Raw genomic sequence first — 17,473 nt, 5'->3', positions numbered from 1 at the left:
AAATCGAAAACACACGAATTTGCGGTCAAATGTTATGAACAATTTACTCTTGTAATTAAACAAACGCAATTCTATCATTGTTTACAATGGCTATCCATCTCGTGCTCATCGACGGTTATCATTATTTGTGCGCGAATGTAATTGTCGGTGAATTACTATGAAAGTAAGTAGAGAATTCTGAATAAATATTGAAAGTTAAATGTAAAATTTGTATCCGCTCTCTCGCTCGTTCGGTTCTCAATGATAGCGTGGCTTGTCTCTTGGCCTGGTGATTTTGTATTAATTTTATTGTTTATGTTCTATGGTGTCATTAACATTAACGTGTTTTCGTATTTAATTTGATATCCGGAGTACGAATTTTAGTTACCAACTACCCTTTGAATACGAAATGGATAGTTGGATGTAAATGAATATTGGCGTCTCCATTAAATATTTGCAATTGATTCTTTTTTAGTTTGAATTATGCCAAAAACTAACATTTTCCCATTGTAAATACATTCGGTCACATAACCGGAGCCGATATTTATTTCACCTCGGTTTTATTCACAATAATTTTGATATCCGTGTGTGCATTGTATGTTTGTGTGTGTGTGTGTGTATCGTTAATAGGCTTTCGTATTAAACTTTGATATCCGGAGTCATTCTCTGTATTATAAAAGTGAATTTTAATTACCATCATGTATTTATTTATCTTTATACTATAATTTAATGTAATTATTATTAATACTATATAGTATTGCTGTGTTTCAAATGTAATACCATAATTTATTGATTTAATGGGTGCTTCTTTATCCGAAACATTTGTTTGTTTTTCTTTTTTGCATGTGTTTTTCTATTTATAATGTACATGTAGTTTGCGGTACCGAGATTTTTGGACAATAAATCTAAATTTTGTGGTTTTGATTTTTTTTTTTGGTTTTCAAATTTTTTTTTTTTTACATCGATTGGCCTCTAGACTAAAATAATTGTATGCTACGAATTTAATTGTAGAGGATTTGCTCTTGTTTGTAAACAGCATGATACGCGTTTCGTATCAATACGTATGGAAAACATGACTCAAGTAAATCCATTGTCAAAAATGGTGACTCTTCGACAATTTGAGCGAGTAACAAATAGACTGATTCACGATTTCGTGTCGCTTCTTTGTCAGACTCTTGGCCCAAACGCAACAACGATGAACTGGCCAATGCAAGAAACTCTTTCATACGATCTTCAATATCGTTTTGATTGCAAATTGTAAACATTGCACCGAATATATTATTGATGGCCAATGCCATGCAATGAGTATTATTCGAATGAGCCTCAAGTGATGCACGATAAAAAAGATTTTCGTTACGTGCCAATTTTGGAATTGATACAGCCACAAATACCATTAGTAAACAAGCGATTAAATGTTCGCCTTCATCATTGTCCGGTTTCTGGGAGCGTAATGCATTCGCAAGTGTTGGATCAACTTTGCATTGAAGACCAGCGGCCGATGCCATTTCCGAGACTACTTTTATCGGATCATTGATTGGTAGATGTCCTTGGAAATCCTACAAATATATAATTTGCACACGATAAATAAAATGTAAAAAAAGAGTAATGGTTTGTTGCGCAGTAATAACCCACCTTAATTGAACTCAATAAAAATGGAATTCGCTGGTCAAGTACATCAACGAGTGCCTCTTGTGCCAAATGACGAAAACTCAAGATAACGCCAATGATTGTCATTCGTTGTAATACATTGTCAACTTGTTGTAATCGTTTGAATTGTTCTTTCATAACTTCAGGCTTATCGAAACTGGTGCGTAATGTAATTAATACTTCTTTATTTAGAATAACCATTCGTTTGAGTTCTTGTACCTGATTGGCAATGTGCCACATCAGCGTTTCATTCAGTAATTTAATGCCATATGGTCCAATTAATTCGGCCAACGATCGTAATTCATTTATGTCGGAAAATTCTTCTGGATTGAATGGGATACAACCTTCTGGTGTAATGCTAACGAATGCTTGTTGATTTTTTGAAAAAACAATGTTACCGCCGCTTACGCGACGCAACAAAACATCCGAATACCATGTATTGTAGAGTGATGCAATTGATTTTTCTCCATGCGTATCAGTGGCTTGTGTTTGTTGTAACAGGCAATTGTTGAATACACGTGTTATATCAATATGTACGTAATTTTCCACTGTCTGTAATACATTCATGTATGCACGCACCGATGTCAACAATTCCGATGGTTTGGCAATTTCCATTGTATCGGAATTGTACATTACCATACCGACGAGAGCGCGTGAAAAGCGATTTTCCAAATGTTGACACAGATATTCTCGCGGTGCAAATGCATATTCCCATACATTGATTGTTTGACAGTAGTTGATTGCATAGCATAGTTCAGTTAATGCCATATGCAATTTATCCATTGTTGTTAGTTCTTCGCGCGTTTTCCGATAGCTTTCATCGCCTGGCTTTCGAATATCTTCCAAATGTTTTTTACCCTTGCCTTTATTTTTTCGACTAGCTGTGGCTGACAGAATTTTGGCACAATGTTTTGGCAACAATGTATCAGCCATTGTGCACTGTTCATCGCAAATGGTTGTTATTATGTTTTTAGCCTCTTTTGCCATTTCATCCAAAAACATATTCACCACAGACAATGAACGCTCACGAATATGATGGCGCTCCTCCGGGCACATTTCATGTGTACAATTTTGAAAATGACTGCATATCAATGGAAATGCAATGATATAACGATTTTGTGCTGGAAATTCTAAACACATATGAAATTGATCTTCGAACATTTTACTATAGAAGCAAAATATCGACAAATCCGATGTTTCCACAAGAATTTCATCGAGATTGTCAACAACTTTTGTATGAAACACCATTGAATCAATGAGACGTGCCATTTCAACGTGATCCATTATACGAACGGCTGATTTTGACATGCTCATTAGCGATTGCAAACGGAACCAGTCCAAACGGAATGCACGAAAATCAAAAATTTCATTTTCTTCAACTTGCTTCACAGATACGGTAGCGGCTGTATTGTAAAGCGTTGTTAACAATAGACTTTCCTCTTCGGGGCACACTTGCAATTGTTGAATGCGAATATTTAAATCGGTTGCATCGAAACCACACAAATATTGAATGTAATAACGCTGCATGACTTGACTGTATTTTCGAACCAAAGCGCGCAATTCCTCCATGTGGAATAACAATTCGGGCAACTGACGATCGACTAAATCTTCTGTTGTTTTTCCTTTGCTCTTCACAATCGGGGGATTCTCGCTATGTCTATTTTAAATCGAATTATAAATTAACATTTCATTAATTAAATTAATCAAATTATTAAATCCAAACCAAAAACAGAAATTACCTTAAAAGCCAAAGAATTTCATCACGTGCAAAACAAAGGCCAATGAATACCAGCAACGCCTTTGGTCCCAATAGTCCAGGTTGATCGGTCATAATAAGTGCCAATTCTTTTAGTGCCGTTCTTAAAAACTTACGTCGTTCACGATGCAAAAAACTTGCTTTTTGAATGGCATGATTGTAACAGTCTTTAACCTCTGAAATACGTTTACTGTACCCCTTCATGCCATCGAATGTATTTTGAATGTATTGATGAATATGAATGACTTCATCACGAAACAATGCAATCACCCAGCTTGATTCAAGTGCTGAAATCCACATTTGCGTTGCGTTCGATGCTTGTCCCAACAATTGATGATTCAGTAGCAAACCAAAAATTATCCATCGATCCATTGTTTCGAGTGATACATATTCGCATGACATTGTATCGGTTTTCGATGCTTTCAATAACATTGCCGGATTACCGACTAAACTTAAAATTTGCAATTCACGCCATTTCTCTGCCGATAAATTACGCATCGGATAAATTTGAGTGAGTGACAACAGTGCGCTTGACAATAGGCGACTGTGTGGAATGAATTCTTCGGAGAGTTTTTTAAGCGGCACATCATAGTCAATAATCATTTGGCCCAAACGTGGAAAATTTTGATCACTTTGATTGTGTTGCATCTCATAGGCGGCATTGAATAGACCCAAAACGGCTTTACGATCTTCGACACGTGATAATAATACCATCAATGAAACGTATGTTGTCACCAAGTCCAAATAGTTTCGTGTTAGTTCAAAGTTCACCGTTAGATCCAAATGAATTTGACAAGCATCCATTGTGGTGAGTATTTCGCACACATTATCTTTAAAATCAAGTAAATCAACAAACGTGTAGTAATACAATGACAATGATTTAATGATTTCCGTTTTGATGTTTGCAATGGCCGCTAAACCTTTGACGTCAATGTTTGGAAAACGTTTGATGATAAATTTAATTGCCGACTCCAGCGATTTATCCGACAGAAATGCCGGCTTTGATTTTGTGTCACCGCATGCTTTTTTTATATTGTAAATACGCGTTAGTATTCCGACACCGCGATCGTTTAGAATGACCAATTTTTCGGAAATCTTTTGCTGGCTTGCATTCAATGACCGAGCCATTTTTATGTCTCAATTATTCACAACAAAACACACAATTGCTTGAACACACCACAAATTGCACAAAAACGAATTTTATTTTTTTTCGACTTCAATGTTTCAAAGCCAATTTAAAATTGAGGCTACATTCAATGGTTGACCAACTTTCCGGCTTAGATCCAAATGTGTTCTCATCTGTTTCGTTTTAATCGAATCGCTGTTTGCAAGTTACATTTATTACCGTACATCCAGTTGCACATATGATGGAGAGTACCGAAAATAACATGGGATAGAAATAGATTTCCATTAATATTTTTAATTGAACATAATGGAAAATGTAAATATTAACAAATGTATGAGATTTATTTGTGTGTGTATGTTTATGCACATCACTTGCAACTCATCGGTGTAATGTGTTATCAGATAGTTGCACAAATGGAAATCAAATTGAAGTTAAGAAGTAAATTTGTGCAACGCCCTGATGAATACCGCACACACATTGTTGTACACATACATACACGCAAATACTTATAAATGAATGCTCAGATAATCATAACAATAATAACAACAATAACAGTAATAATTCTGCTATTTCCTCTCTCTCTCTCTATCTCTCGATACTATCAATGATACATAGAAAACAAACACATAGATTAAATGGTGACTCTTCATTTGTTTTGCACTGTCATAAATCTCATAACAGAAATATCCATTTGGATTTTTGTATTTAGCCGAACGAATAAAACAAAAAAAAAATCATTGTAGAATTCTCACATTCGATGATATTCGGAGAGAGAGTGAGAGGAACACTGCACAAATAAAACATTTACCGTGTTTAACTGAATGTAGCACAAAACCATTGAAAACAATATTGAAAACGAATTGAAAATAATGATAAAATACTAGAACATTTATAATGAACCGTAATGAATGAAACAATCGTATATTTTCAGTGATTCGCCCATCGTCAAAATGTCATAGGCCTTTTTCTAAAAATTCGATGATGCGGCCGCCATCGTGCGTGAGTTTTCGATTTGACATTTACCATGTATGCGTGACATGCGTGTATGATAATATTATTTTGCGGCCTATTCATTGATTCTTCTTTATCCAAAATACAAATAAGAAGTAAAACACATTTGTTTGTTGTTTCAGCGATAAAATTTTATTTAAATACAACAATGTGGCCGATGTCAATTAAATGAATGGTGCATCATTTTTCATTTAAATCAAATCTATTCTGAATGTTTTTCAATTTGACATTTCAAATTATAACTAGTTAGCCGACTAGCCGAGTTTTTACCGAACAAAAAGAAACGCATCTGTCAAGTTCAGTTGCCCAGGTCTGGCACAATAAATCGGAGTAAAAATGTTCCCAAAAATTTTCGTTCGTTTATAAATAGATTTTCGATCGAAAAGTTAAAGGAAAATCTCTGAGGCTATCACATCAAAACAGGATACATTTTCGAACGAAATTTAACGTCTTTCCGCATTTGCTTCTAAGTTGTTGTTTTTCATTTTATTATTTTCAACTAAGTTCTTTTTTAAATCGGTTCCATGTTCTATAGTTGTTATCGATTTTGAATTTCCTTTTATTTCGAATCAAAACAGCAAACAATGGTAAGTTTAATTTCAAAAAAGAAGAGAAAAAAATTGGTGCTTCATTGAAAATTATGTGTTTGGTTATGTTAAAAAAAAAATTCTGTGCACAATTTATTTTTATGTTATTTTTACATAAGAATACGAATGTGAACAGTTAATTAGTGTCATTTTTCTACACTCTAAATGGTGTTAATGAACTTCATCCTGCTTAGCCAATAGGCACCATATATTAATAGTTAACATTGCCTCAATTCATTTATTTAGCATAAACTTAATCGCACATAAAAAAAACCGTACAACTAAAATGATTGAACGTTTTATAATGCAATATATTCTTGAATGTGTTACAAATCAGGCTTTACTTGGCGCACAATTGGTGATGACATTGATTATGGTCAGTGTGATACAAAAATTGAGTCCACATTATTCATTGGCCAAATGGATTCTATGCTCAACCGGTCTAATAAGATTTCTTCATCCCACCGATAATGAGTTAAAAACTCTTGCCGGTAAGTAATACTTCAATTGATTGTGTGCATGTGTGCGTGCACAGTGTACTGGATGTATTTTTTCTGATTGATTTTTTTCTCTTTCGATTGATTAAAATATTTTAGGTGTGCCAAAAAGTATGCACAAAACGAAAAAAGAGCATCGTCATAGTAAATATAGTAATGGAAATGACAATGAGAAATCGCATACCTTTCATGTTCCAAGAAATTTAGACATTCAATTAGAAGTAACCAAAGTGACACCTTATGATGTTATCAATCTGCGATACTATACGGAATATCAATGGTTGGTTGATTTTAGTCTCTACGCCTGCATCATTTATGTCATTTCGGAAATTTATCATTATTATATACCGCTGAGAGAAGAGGTCAACTTGAGTATGATGTGGTGTCTATTGGTTATATTTTTTGCATTGTGAGTTTTAACATAGGACCGATCGTTGCTTTTCGTTTTGATTCAAAGTTTTTTATATTCCAGTAAATTACTCATTTCACTAACGGTGCAATATTTCAAAAGTGATGAATCGATCGGCGAACGTTCAACGTGCATTGTCACTGGTTTGGTGTATTTATTAGTGGCAATGATAATTTTAATTGTCGACGAAAATACACTTGAAGTGGGCTTGGAACAAGCGTACAAAAGTTTCAACGAAAGTGCATCCGTTTATCTTGAAGAGAGAGGAGTTTCGTCATCGTAAGTTTCTTTTTACATGTCTACGTTGTATGCATTTCATTCTAAAAATGTTATACGTTTTTAGGGGGCCCGCATCAAAAATTATCGTTAAATTTTGTATTGCTGTATCTTGTGGTATTCTTGGTGCGATTTTTACATTTCCCGGTCTTCGCATGGCACGTATGCATTGGGACTCACTAAAATATTGTCGAGAGAATAAGTTCTTGCAATTTATTTTAAATGTCAGTTTTGTGCTGCCTTTTATCATTGTAATCCTATGGATTAAACCAATTAGCCGTGAATATTTAACAAATCGCGTTTTTACTGGCTTCAATCAACCAATGTGCGTGTTTTTTTTACTTGTATCCATTCATCCAAAATGTAAACTATTGAAAACGTCTAATTTGTATTGAATTTTCTAAATATTTTAGGTTGACTCCGCAAGCATTTGATTTAATACGCTTTCTATTAATAATAATTGCCGTGGTTTTGCGTTTGGTATTGATGCCAATCTATTTGCAAGCGTATCTGAATTTGGCATATGATCGCTTGGAAGAGCAGAAAAAAGAAGCGGGCCGTATCACAAATGTTGATTTACAGAAAAAGGTTCGTTTTCCATTCGAGAGTTAATTTAATGGGTGTGTGCGTATTCATATGAAAAAATATATTTCTTCTTTTTTTTTTTCATTTAAATGATAGATTGCATCGATATTTTATTATTTGTGTGTGGTGACGCTGCAATATGTTGCACCGATTTTAATGTGTTTATACTTCGCATTGATGTACAAAACGTTGGGTGGTTACAATTGGACGGATCTCTTTGCAAATAATACCAGCAATGTAACAATTACAGTTCCACCGAAAGAATCGATTGTCATTACCCCATTGGATGAAGATGGATTCCAGGATGGCTTTCAAGATGATCAAATTGAATCTCTTGACAAAACGATTCTTGAATCGGCCAAAGAGTTACAATCGTCATTTCATGGTTTAAAAGCGGTAATTTATTTTTCAGAAGAAAAAAAAACTGATCAATTCAAGTTCAATTAAAAAAAGAAAACATTTTTTCAAATTTCCCTATTTGTCGCATGATTATTAGGTATTTACGACCGATGTTTATCGAGGTCTATTCGGTTTTGCAACTTGGTGGACGTGCTTTGTGTGGTTTGCCGCATCATCATTGGGAATGGTTTATCAGTCATACTTTACCAAACTCTAAATAAGAAAATTCGTCAAACACATGTTTTGCATGTGTCTGAAAATGGAAAAAATCGCCTCATTTCTGAGTGCAGAAATTTTTGTAAATATAGAATTTTTTTTCTTCTTCATCACCATCAAGTTTGAGTTAGACCGATTTTGTTCTCTTTTACCAAATGCTTACACAAAATTGACAAAGTATTGAATTGTTATGAATGTAAATTAAATCTAAGTTACCATAATATTAACTGAAACGAAATGAAAAACAATCTTCTCTGAACTTTTATAAATGATAAGAAATTGTAGCCGTAGATGAAAGTGCGATAATCGATAATAATTTATGAAAATGTTTTACACACAAGTAAAATCAATAGGATACCTATAAATTATGCGTTTCTTTTCAAATTGATTTGCATTGTTTCAATAGATTTTTGAATGGAATAGAGACTATTGATGGCGATTTGATCTAGTTGTACAAATACCAAGTACCGACTCAACATTTGGTTCCAATTAAATTGGCTCCGTCATCTGGTTGAAATAAAAAATGCAGTATTTAACTATCAACGATAGTAGTTGCTCTGATAAGATACTAAACTCAAAGTAATCCTGGGTTAAAATACTTCTTTACCATCTGATTCGAATGATATATTTTGACGTTTTGTTAGAGAACACTATCAAAGCTCAAATTACATTCATATAAACTTTTTACCATATACTTGTTTTTTAATTTTTCGAGTCGAGGCTGCACAATCGCCTACAATCCAAAGCATATGATTCAAATCGGTCGCCGAATTTGTTTTATAATTTTTGTTTATAAACTTGTTACCAAAAAGAAATCGGCAGCGACTGTAAAGAAAGAGAGCCTCACGGTTTGTTTTCTCCAAGCTTTAAATCCAAAATTTCGGAAATGAAAAACAAGTAAATCGGAATTTTGTCTCCGTTTTATTCAACATCGTATAGTTCAGTCCAATCAAATAATCATTGATAATAGTCTAACACATAGTTATCGCTTTATAAAGTCGTAGAGATTGAAAAGCAACCCGCCCTGTTTATTTTTGTTTGTATTCATAAAAAATAACGTTAGCACCTAAATACAATTTTACTGAATAAAAATAGAATTAAATTCATTGTATTGTAGTGAAAATTCTAATTCTCCAATCGATCATGGTTGAAACGATCACATTAGCTTTATGCAATTCATTTATGGCAAAAAATTAAATTTATCTGTATTAACGTCAAAGCATATTGAATACATAGGAAAAATGTTAAGCTGAAATTGGCGAAGAGAAAAATGAAAAACAAAAAACATAAATTGTGCGACTTCTTCCTCTTTTTTTTTAAATACATTGATTGACTTACATAGATCAAATTCTTTGGTTTCCTATTTTCATACATATATAAAAGCCATATTTGTAACATACATTGTCATCAATTCTGCCTTTCTATGTGTATTTGTATGTAATATAAATCTTTTCAATTTGAATAATTTTTTCAAAATATGTTGGTCAGTGTTGAGTTTGTTTGCTGACTGGAAAATAATGTAATGACGAACCGAAAGGGAAGTCTATGGTTTGATCATGTACTCCACGATTGAATTGATGTGTTTATAGTTTTATTTGGATCCATAGAATATTGAAAATCGATTTTCAATTCGTATTTTTATCAAAATCGATTATTATTATTATTTTTTAATTTCCTCAAATGAATGTTAATCGTGTACACAGTACCTTTTTTTAAAATAGAATTTCACATCGTTTTTTGTGTGTGTGTAAGTATATGAATTAAACAAATGGATTACGACTAAACTTTACGTAGTTTTTTTGTAATTAAATAGCTCGTCACTAAGTGTTGATTTACATAGACCGGTGTATGCTTCTGAACGATGCAGTTTTACTGGCGTCGGTGGCTAAAAATGAAATGAAATTAAATGAAAGTAAAAAAAAATGAATCAAATAAAAATAGTCGTTTACTTCGGCCGTTTCAATGACACACGGTAAAAGTTCATCCAGAGAATTCGGCGTAAGCGGACTAGGAGTTTTTAAGGCGATTGTTTTCGGTATAGCGCCACCGATTACATGCGGATCAGTGATTATAATATGCGGTTTATTTTGTATTAATTGTTGCTGCTGTTGTAAACGCGTCAAACGGAGTTTCATCTCTTGGCGCATCTCTTTTTGTTGAAGCTCTTTTTCAAAACGGGCTGCACCATAGCTTTTTATCGATGAGCTTGTACTGTGCACAGATGCTAGAGATGGTCTTCTTGAACCTATACGTTGAACATTATTCAAAAAAGAAATTCTTATTAGAAATGAATGAAAGAAAAACAAATTAGTCACACTGTTCCATCCTCTCCAATATAAGTTTGTAAATCCTTTGTTTTTGGACAAATTTACTGAGAAAAAGAAAATATTTGATGCAAAAAAAGAAAACAACACAACAACAATAACAATTATGAAATAAACTGTAAAAATAATACAACATGCGATTGGAGCGTGTAATTTTTAATTAGTTAAATGCACTCACAGTTACGTTGAGACACATAAGAAAATGCAATGCGACGCATGCACCGAGCAGTTTTTAAAAGAAAATGACAACTTTGATCGAATTCAATATGTATGTGTTTGTGTAAGAGTGTAGAATGTTTGAATTCAATTTTTATTTTCTGTTTTTAGTAATATCGAGATGAAAAAAAAAACTAACAATGAAAATGCATGTGCTAACAATTTACCCACAAATTTTGTGATCAAAAGTGAACAAAAATAGAATATGAATGCACATGCTAAGTTATCCTTTAAGTTTCAACTGAAAAATTGAAGAAAAACAAAATTGCTGCAAATAAAAAAACAACAGCCAAAAATGAATGCAATATTCTCCGTGTTTTGATTAAAATGTAAGGGTGCCCATTTCATTCGTTTAAAAAGTAGATGTTGAAATTATTTGAATCGAATCCACAAAAATTGCATAAATTCAGAGAGAGAGAAAAAGAAATGAATTTGTGTATGAGTGGAAATAAAAAAAAAAAACATTTGAAAACTATGGGCAAAAAAGAATGAGAAATACAAATCAAAATTTACATGAAACCAAAGGTGAAAAGACAAAGGGAGTCAAAAAATTATTGAAAATTCAAAATCTTTACCAAAAAACATCACCGCCATATTGCTCAATGTGCTTACATTTCTGTAGTATTATTCCTCAATTATTATGAATTTTTCTTGATTAAATGTTACTTTCTTTATCTCACTTGCAATGAAATGTGTAATGCATATAATGTATCATTGATTGAAAAGGATGGAAACATTGGGGGAGTATATAAATTGTTTGCATATGTATGTGATTGTCTTATTTGAATTGCCATTGGTGTGTTTTCAATCTTATTTGATTTGCGCTTTTATTTTCAACATATTAATTGGCATTTGGCCAACAAGCACATTTACTATTTTGCTGAGTTTTGTCGTCGCCGTCGTGGTTGTATAGTCGTCGTCGTCGTCTTCGTCGTCATCGTTGTTATTGATGATTGATGAGAAAGGAAATAGCTTGCATTTGCAGCAAAAAATTCATTTATGTGGGAAAATCTGGGACACAATATCTGATAAAACCTAATATTTGAGAACAATCACAGTGAATCTAAAGGAACTGGGGGAGAAATCTCGAATTGTTTTTAATTCAACTTCCGTGCCTTTTCATCTCTTCAATTCTATTTTAACTTGTTCGCCTGTTTAGTTGTTTTTTTAACTGTGACTCATTGTTTTTTTCTTTTCGTGTGGAATTTCAAAATGGAACTTAAACTTTCTACACCACAATGTGTAAATCAAAAACAAAACACGGGGATGGCGGGTGATGAGAAAATAAAGAACTGAATGATTCTAGAAATAATTTTATCAAATTGCTACAATAGAATTTTACAAAGTTAACATAGAACAGATAAAAGGAAGACATTGTTTTTTCATTCAATTGAAAATAAATGAAATGATTTGAGATGTCAAAATAAAAAGTTGGAAATAATGATTGAAAATTACATTCAAATGAAATGGGATGCGTTAGTCATTTTATCAAATGAAGAATATAAAAAGATCTAACATCATGTTTAACGATGTAAACGTCGAAAAAGAAACCTACTTTTAAAAACTGATACGATTCATTTTCTTTATCAACAACATTAACAGCAATAAAACTAAAATCAAAACATGTTTTTTTTTGTTCGAGACATATAGAATATTAAAAATAAAAATGATATGCTTGTGTGTGTTCCATAAAATTGGCTGTCGATTTGCTTTCAATTCTCAGACACAGCACAAATGGAAGAATTGAATTTAAAAAAAAAATGATACAGAACTTCAATCAAATACAGTACTGAATCAACTGCATCAACACACAGATTACATGTACGAATACAACAATGAAGCTGACAAACATAACAAAAATTATGTCAACAAAAGAGGCGCTGTTCCAACATATATCGAAAATCGAAATGCTGTGGATGGTAGTTTTTATTTGTTTGTTTTTGTTTTCGTTTATTTGTGTTATTGTTTTTTTTTAGTTGTTGTTCATGGCATATGGCATCGATGATCAAATTAAATATCTATTTTTTGAAAAATGTTTTGTTGTTTTAACGTTTTTTTTTTCTCTATATTTTTTTTGTTTTGTAATAAAATCAGAGAACAAATCAGAAATTTTACCGCGACTTTTGGCGTTCTTTCGGCTGGCGATGGAAGTACGCCCATTTCAATCGTTCCATTATCAAGACTATTCAAGTCATCGTCGCAATTGTCCAAGCCACGTTTTAAGAGTTTAGTCAAAATTCGGGCCGTGTTCGGAGGTAATTCTAAAGTTAATTGTTGGCGTTGATGCTTTAATTGTTTCTGCAAGTGTTTCTTCATATTCTCGTCACTGGTGTTTTTATTGGTAGCAGAAATGTTAGACTCACAGAAATGTTGCGATATGAGCAAAATGGCCGCTGATCTTGCCGCACCTGGTTAGCAAAGTTAGTTAGCTAGTAGAGATCACAAAAGGGTGACACAATCGATACGAAACCTGACCGAATCGCTTCGATGCTTGCAAAATCAGAAAGTTTTCGTTAAAAATTTAAAAATGTGCGATCCGAAAATGCGAAAAATTTCGAAAAATCTATCCCATCCATTATCGAGTTCGATCAAGTTTGGTCAGCGTTCGGGTCAGGAACCCGTTGTGATCTCTGTTTAGCCAATTAGTATTTGTTTTCGGTTAAGACTTTAAAATGCAATTTTTTCTTTTTGTTGATTAAATTCACCTCAATGAGATTCGCATTTAAATATCGTTGGCAGAATACAAATACTAACTAAAACTAACTAACTGACTACTAACTACTAAGCACCTGAACGTGATGTTGATACTAAAACTCCTTTGCTGCCGGACGAATTTGTGTGCGGGGCTGACGACGGTCGACGATGGCTAAACGAGCCAAATGAATTATTTGATCGGATGCTCGAACGTGACGATGGCCGAGCTGAATGAACTGAATACAATTAGTTTAAATTCGATATGAAAAAGAGAAAAAAAAAATCACACACATACATTTGAATGTAAAATATTATTCCCCACTCATCATCGTTCATATAATTTATGACAACATAAATATTAATTACCTGTATCACTGGAATACATAATTGGCGGAGGTAAATTATTGTCAGTGAACTGTCGATGTCGTGGATATTTGGTTTTGGTGAATAAATGCAAAACCATACAAATGAGACCGGCCAAAACAGCGATTCCCGTCGACACTCCCAGCAATGTCGGTAAATCGGATGTCAGTGTCGACATATCTAGCATGTATTTTATAATTATATTGGAAATGTTAATTATTATTTCTTTTTCTGTCAATTCAACAATCAATAATTGAACTCACCCTCCGTACAAAAGACACGTTTAGTCGGTTTCAGGTAACTTACTGAATGATATCCATGTACGCATTGGCACAATGCATTATGTCGAATTTGAATACACAATGAATTTATATCATTATGCATACAAGTTTGATCATAAAAGCATTGTTCTCCCAGTTTTTTCGCTGTATGTAAATCAATAGTCGACAAACAACAAATCGATTTAATTAATTGTATAATTTTATGCATTATACAGTTTTAATACTAACGTTTGGCACATCCTTTGGTTAGACCGATTATGACTGGATATTTTTTTTCGCAAATACAAGTATTTGTCGCTTTATCACAAATGACATGATGCAATTTTATGTTGCACCATCCGTCGCATGGTGATCCCACATACATTCCTTTTGCTACAAATGAAAATAAAACATTTCTTTTTACATTTTCATAATTGAAAACCATTTAATTTAATAATTTTACGATGGATACCTGATTTATTTGATAATAGCTCTTTGTAATCATTATCGTCATCCTGATCGTCTTCAAAATACTCGTCTTCGGTATCGTCCATTCGAACAGCTGCTAAAATGCCATTCAGTTCGTTGGATGTCGTAATATATTCATTAATTTTGTTGACTTTGATTTGGTTTATCGTTGTTTTTGGTGTTGGTGTTGTTATTGCTGTTGTTTTATCACCGGCCAACACAGTCGCTGGCCATTGCAATGAACTATGGCTATAAATTAGTAACAAAAGCACATAAAACAGTCCATGGCTACTGTAGTGGTAGCAAGATGTGACGTGTCGACGCTTCCGATATAATAAACGTTGTACGACCACGCAAAGTGACGGCAACATTAAATTACATTTCAAATAGGTTTCTTGTTTTATCATCTTGATAAAATCAACACAACAACTAAATTCGCAGTCGGTATCGTGCATTGACCAAATGAAGGCATTTGAAAAATCACTTATGTGAACACTTTCTTGCGTGAAATTTAATATTCAACATTATTTCTTAAGACAATCGAGATAAATAACAATAACAACACGAACTGAAAATATATATAAAAATTTAAATACGTGGAAGCTAAACAACAATATAACACCGACGAAACATTTAAATTTGTAACGTGATAAAAAGAAGTTGCGTTTTAACTCTCTCTCTCTCTCTTGCTGTGTCAATTAAGCGTGTAATTTTTTGTTGGCGCGCAACAACATATTTACATTTGTGTGTATCGCACGTTTTTATTTCGTCTCATTTTCAAGTTGAGTTCCTTTCTTTTTGCGTTTAGTTTGTGGTAATCGGGACCACCGCATTACATGCCATCCGAATTATGCAAATTGAGCATTTAATAACGCCTACCGTTGAATGAAAAGAAGGACACAAACAACAACAGTCGGATGAAAGAGAGAAAGGGTGAAAGCAAGATCCCTCAATGTTTAAAGAGTTTCCGTAACTTATCATGATAAGTACTTTGTCATCGTGTCAAAAGGAGTGAACATCAAAATTAATTGCTCAACGAATCACTATTTAACACTTGTAGCAAATTCTTAGTCCCTTGGAATGTGTCTCTCATGCAGCGCTATGAATTGGTTTTGTTGGCATTTTTTTGTTCAACATTTTTTTTTACTTGTTTGCATCTTTTTCCATTCTTTTCATATACTTTTTTATTGTCTCTCTTTATTTGCGTCTATTCCATGAAACTACATCCAAAGAATGAGTGCACTATTGATTTTTAGTGAGGGCAGTAACAAATCCAATGAATTCTTCCTTTTGCATTCTATTTTATCTAAATTACTATTCATTTGGTTTCATTCGTAATTTTTTATTGGCACACTTGAAATATTAATGCAATATTTATTGAACTTTGGTCACAAATTTGATTTCACCAAATGGATCAGAGTTGAATAAAAAAAAGGTATTCTATATCGACTTGTTTGAAATTTAGATTATATTTCAATTTTGCACACTGTCTTATGCTGTCTCACAATCGCATTTTGCACCTATTTAAATATGGTTATGCAATGTTTGGTTTTCTTTATTATTATTATTATTATTGTTATTATTACTACTACAACGATTATTGTTTCGAAAATGAGAACAGTCAATTCTGTTTTCCACACTGAATCACATTGTTGTTTGCATTGCTACAAAAAAGTGTCTATTATTATTGTAACAAAGTTAATATGTAATGAGCACCACTTCACAGTTGCACAGAAAATGGCACAACACAATTGAAGCGAAAAAAAAAATGCAAATAGAATATCCTTATGTCTTTTAATATCGATGGATATATCCGTCTGATGAGTTGCTTTGAATGTGCAAGGTGGAACGGAGGCACAACTATTTAAAATGCCCACTTCGCCGATCGACTTTTTCATAAACGTGATTTTAAAAGTTTTTCACTTTTTTTTTCTACTTGAACGAGTGCATCATGCCAACGACACCATCGCCACATGATATTTATGCAATATTGAACGTATGCCAAAAATGCAGTCACGAAATTTTGGATTCCATTTGAACAGCAATCAAAACGTTGTTACAATGTTTGTGCAATTAATTTATTTGACATCTTGTTGCTCGACATGGTTCGTCTAACAATTGAATGCTCGCTTGAAATATCTATTTTTTGCACTTTCAACTATAACCGACTATAGCATATGTATATGTGTGCATGTGCATTTGTCTTTTTCTTTTTCTCTATTTTAAGTAAATCGGCTCGAGTGAATGTGTGTGAAAGGAAACAAAATTTTGCGCGCGCACTTTTCCTTCGGCAGGAGAAAATTCGCAAATTCGGTACACCGTTAGATGGAGTGAATTGACCGTTTTGCTCACATTGGCATTGATATCAATGTTAAAATAGTTTGGCAACGATTTCACTACACCTGCAATCCATACGTATGAACGCAACATGCAACACTTACGTGAGATAAAATGAATAACGACTATGCATCCATTATGAAAATGCACGGGGACGAAAGCTTTCCGAAAAAGCTTTTGCCACAACTGAAGTTCACAATACACATTCAATATATTGTCTAAAATGACAATACTTTCTCCACCAGAAGTAACATCCAATTGCACATGTTCCTGCATTTTTGTTTTCAAGCTTCAACATTTTTTGGAGTATTAAATAAGATGTT

The 17,473-nt window shown here is 33.2% G+C and overlaps 3 protein-coding genes across 5 annotated transcripts; 1 reads left to right on the top strand and 2 right to left on the bottom strand.

Moving 5' to 3' along the window:
* Nucleotides 1-736: 736 nt before the first annotated feature.
* On the bottom strand, nucleotides 737-5,463 carry LOC116337570 (membrane-associated protein Hem). The gene is made up of 4 exons (XM_031762246.1): nucleotides 5,317-5,463; nucleotides 3,366-4,703; nucleotides 1,612-3,283; nucleotides 737-1,535 (listed from the first exon to the last, which is right to left on the bottom strand). Exons 2-4 carry the CDS (start codon nucleotides 4,508-4,510, stop codon nucleotides 981-983), a joined length of 3,372 nt encoding a protein of 1,123 aa, XP_031618106.1. The 5' UTR covers nucleotides 4,511-4,703; nucleotides 5,317-5,463; the 3' UTR covers nucleotides 737-980.
* Nucleotides 5,464-5,607: 144 nt separating this feature from the next.
* On the top strand, nucleotides 5,608-9,829 carry LOC116337475 (transmembrane protein 161B). Of its 2 annotated transcripts, none has more exons than XM_031762075.1 (9): nucleotides 5,608-5,989; nucleotides 6,098-6,106; nucleotides 6,444-6,597; nucleotides 6,703-7,012; nucleotides 7,076-7,291; nucleotides 7,356-7,613; nucleotides 7,702-7,876; nucleotides 7,970-8,269; nucleotides 8,370-9,829. In XM_031762075.1, the coding sequence occupies exons 2-9, from the start codon at nucleotides 6,104-6,106 to the stop codon at nucleotides 8,487-8,489; spliced, it is 1,536 nt and encodes a 511-aa protein (XP_031617935.1). In that variant the 5' UTR covers nucleotides 5,608-5,989; nucleotides 6,098-6,103; the 3' UTR covers nucleotides 8,490-9,829. The 2 variants fall into 2 exon arrangements, with proteins under 2 accessions (XP_031617935.1, XP_031617934.1); XM_031762074.1 differs by having other exon boundaries at nucleotides 5,677-5,694.
* On the bottom strand, nucleotides 9,399-16,975 carry LOC116337476. Of its 2 annotated transcripts, none has more exons than XM_031762076.1 (7): nucleotides 14,818-16,965; nucleotides 14,595-14,738; nucleotides 14,349-14,510; nucleotides 14,089-14,265; nucleotides 13,818-13,958; nucleotides 10,438-10,733; nucleotides 9,399-10,373 (listed from the first exon to the last, which is right to left on the bottom strand). In XM_031762076.1, exons 1-7 carry the CDS (start codon nucleotides 15,266-15,268, stop codon nucleotides 10,275-10,277), a joined length of 1,470 nt encoding a protein of 489 aa, XP_031617936.1. In that variant the 5' UTR covers nucleotides 15,269-16,965; the 3' UTR covers nucleotides 9,399-10,274. The 2 variants fall into 2 exon arrangements, with proteins under 2 accessions (XP_031617936.1, XP_031617937.1); XM_031762077.1 differs by lacking the exon at nucleotides 9,399-10,373 and adding an exon at nucleotides 13,144-13,436 and having other exon boundaries at nucleotides 10,585-10,733; nucleotides 14,818-16,975.
* Nucleotides 16,976-17,473: the final 498 nt, after the last annotated feature.

Source organism: Contarinia nasturtii, unplaced genomic scaffold (genome assembly GCF_009176525.2).
Source record: "Contarinia nasturtii isolate CC-2019 unplaced genomic scaffold, AAFC_CNas_1.1 Cnas_scaffold_285, whole genome shotgun sequence".
Classification (NCBI taxonomy): domain Eukaryota; kingdom Metazoa; phylum Arthropoda; class Insecta; order Diptera; family Cecidomyiidae; genus Contarinia; species Contarinia nasturtii.
This window is presented reverse-complemented; position numbering and strand designations above follow the sequence as displayed.

Coding starts and splice junctions, on each gene's coding strand:
- LOC116337570 (XM_031762246.1), bottom strand. CDS start 4,510: ATGGCTCGGTCATTGAATGCAAGCCAGCAAAAGATTTCCGAAAAATTG. Junction 3,284..3,365: donor GAAATTCTTTGGCTTTTAAG/GTAATTTCTGTT, acceptor GATTTAAAATAG/ACATAGCGAGAATCCCCCGA. Junction 1,536..1,611: donor TTTTATTGAGTTCAATTAAG/GTGGGTTATTAC, acceptor ATATATTTGTAG/GATTTCCAAGGACATCTACC.
- LOC116337475 (XM_031762074.1), top strand. Junction 6,598..6,702: donor TGAGTTAAAAACTCTTGCCG/GTAAGTAATACT, acceptor AAAATATTTTAG/GTGTGCCAAAAAGTATGCAC. Junction 8,270..8,369: donor CATTTCATGGTTTAAAAGCG/GTAATTTATTTT, acceptor CATGATTATTAG/GTATTTACGACCGATGTTTA.
- LOC116337476 (XM_031762076.1), bottom strand. CDS start 15,268: ATGCACGATACCGACTGCGAATTTAGTTGTTGTGTTGATTTTATCAAG. Junction 14,739..14,817: donor GCTATTATCAAATAAATCAG/GTATCCATCGTA, acceptor TTTCATTTGTAG/CAAAAGGAATGTATGTGGGA. Junction 14,266..14,348: donor ACGTGTCTTTTGTACGGAGG/GTGAGTTCAATT, acceptor AATACATGCTAG/ATATGTCGACACTGACATCC.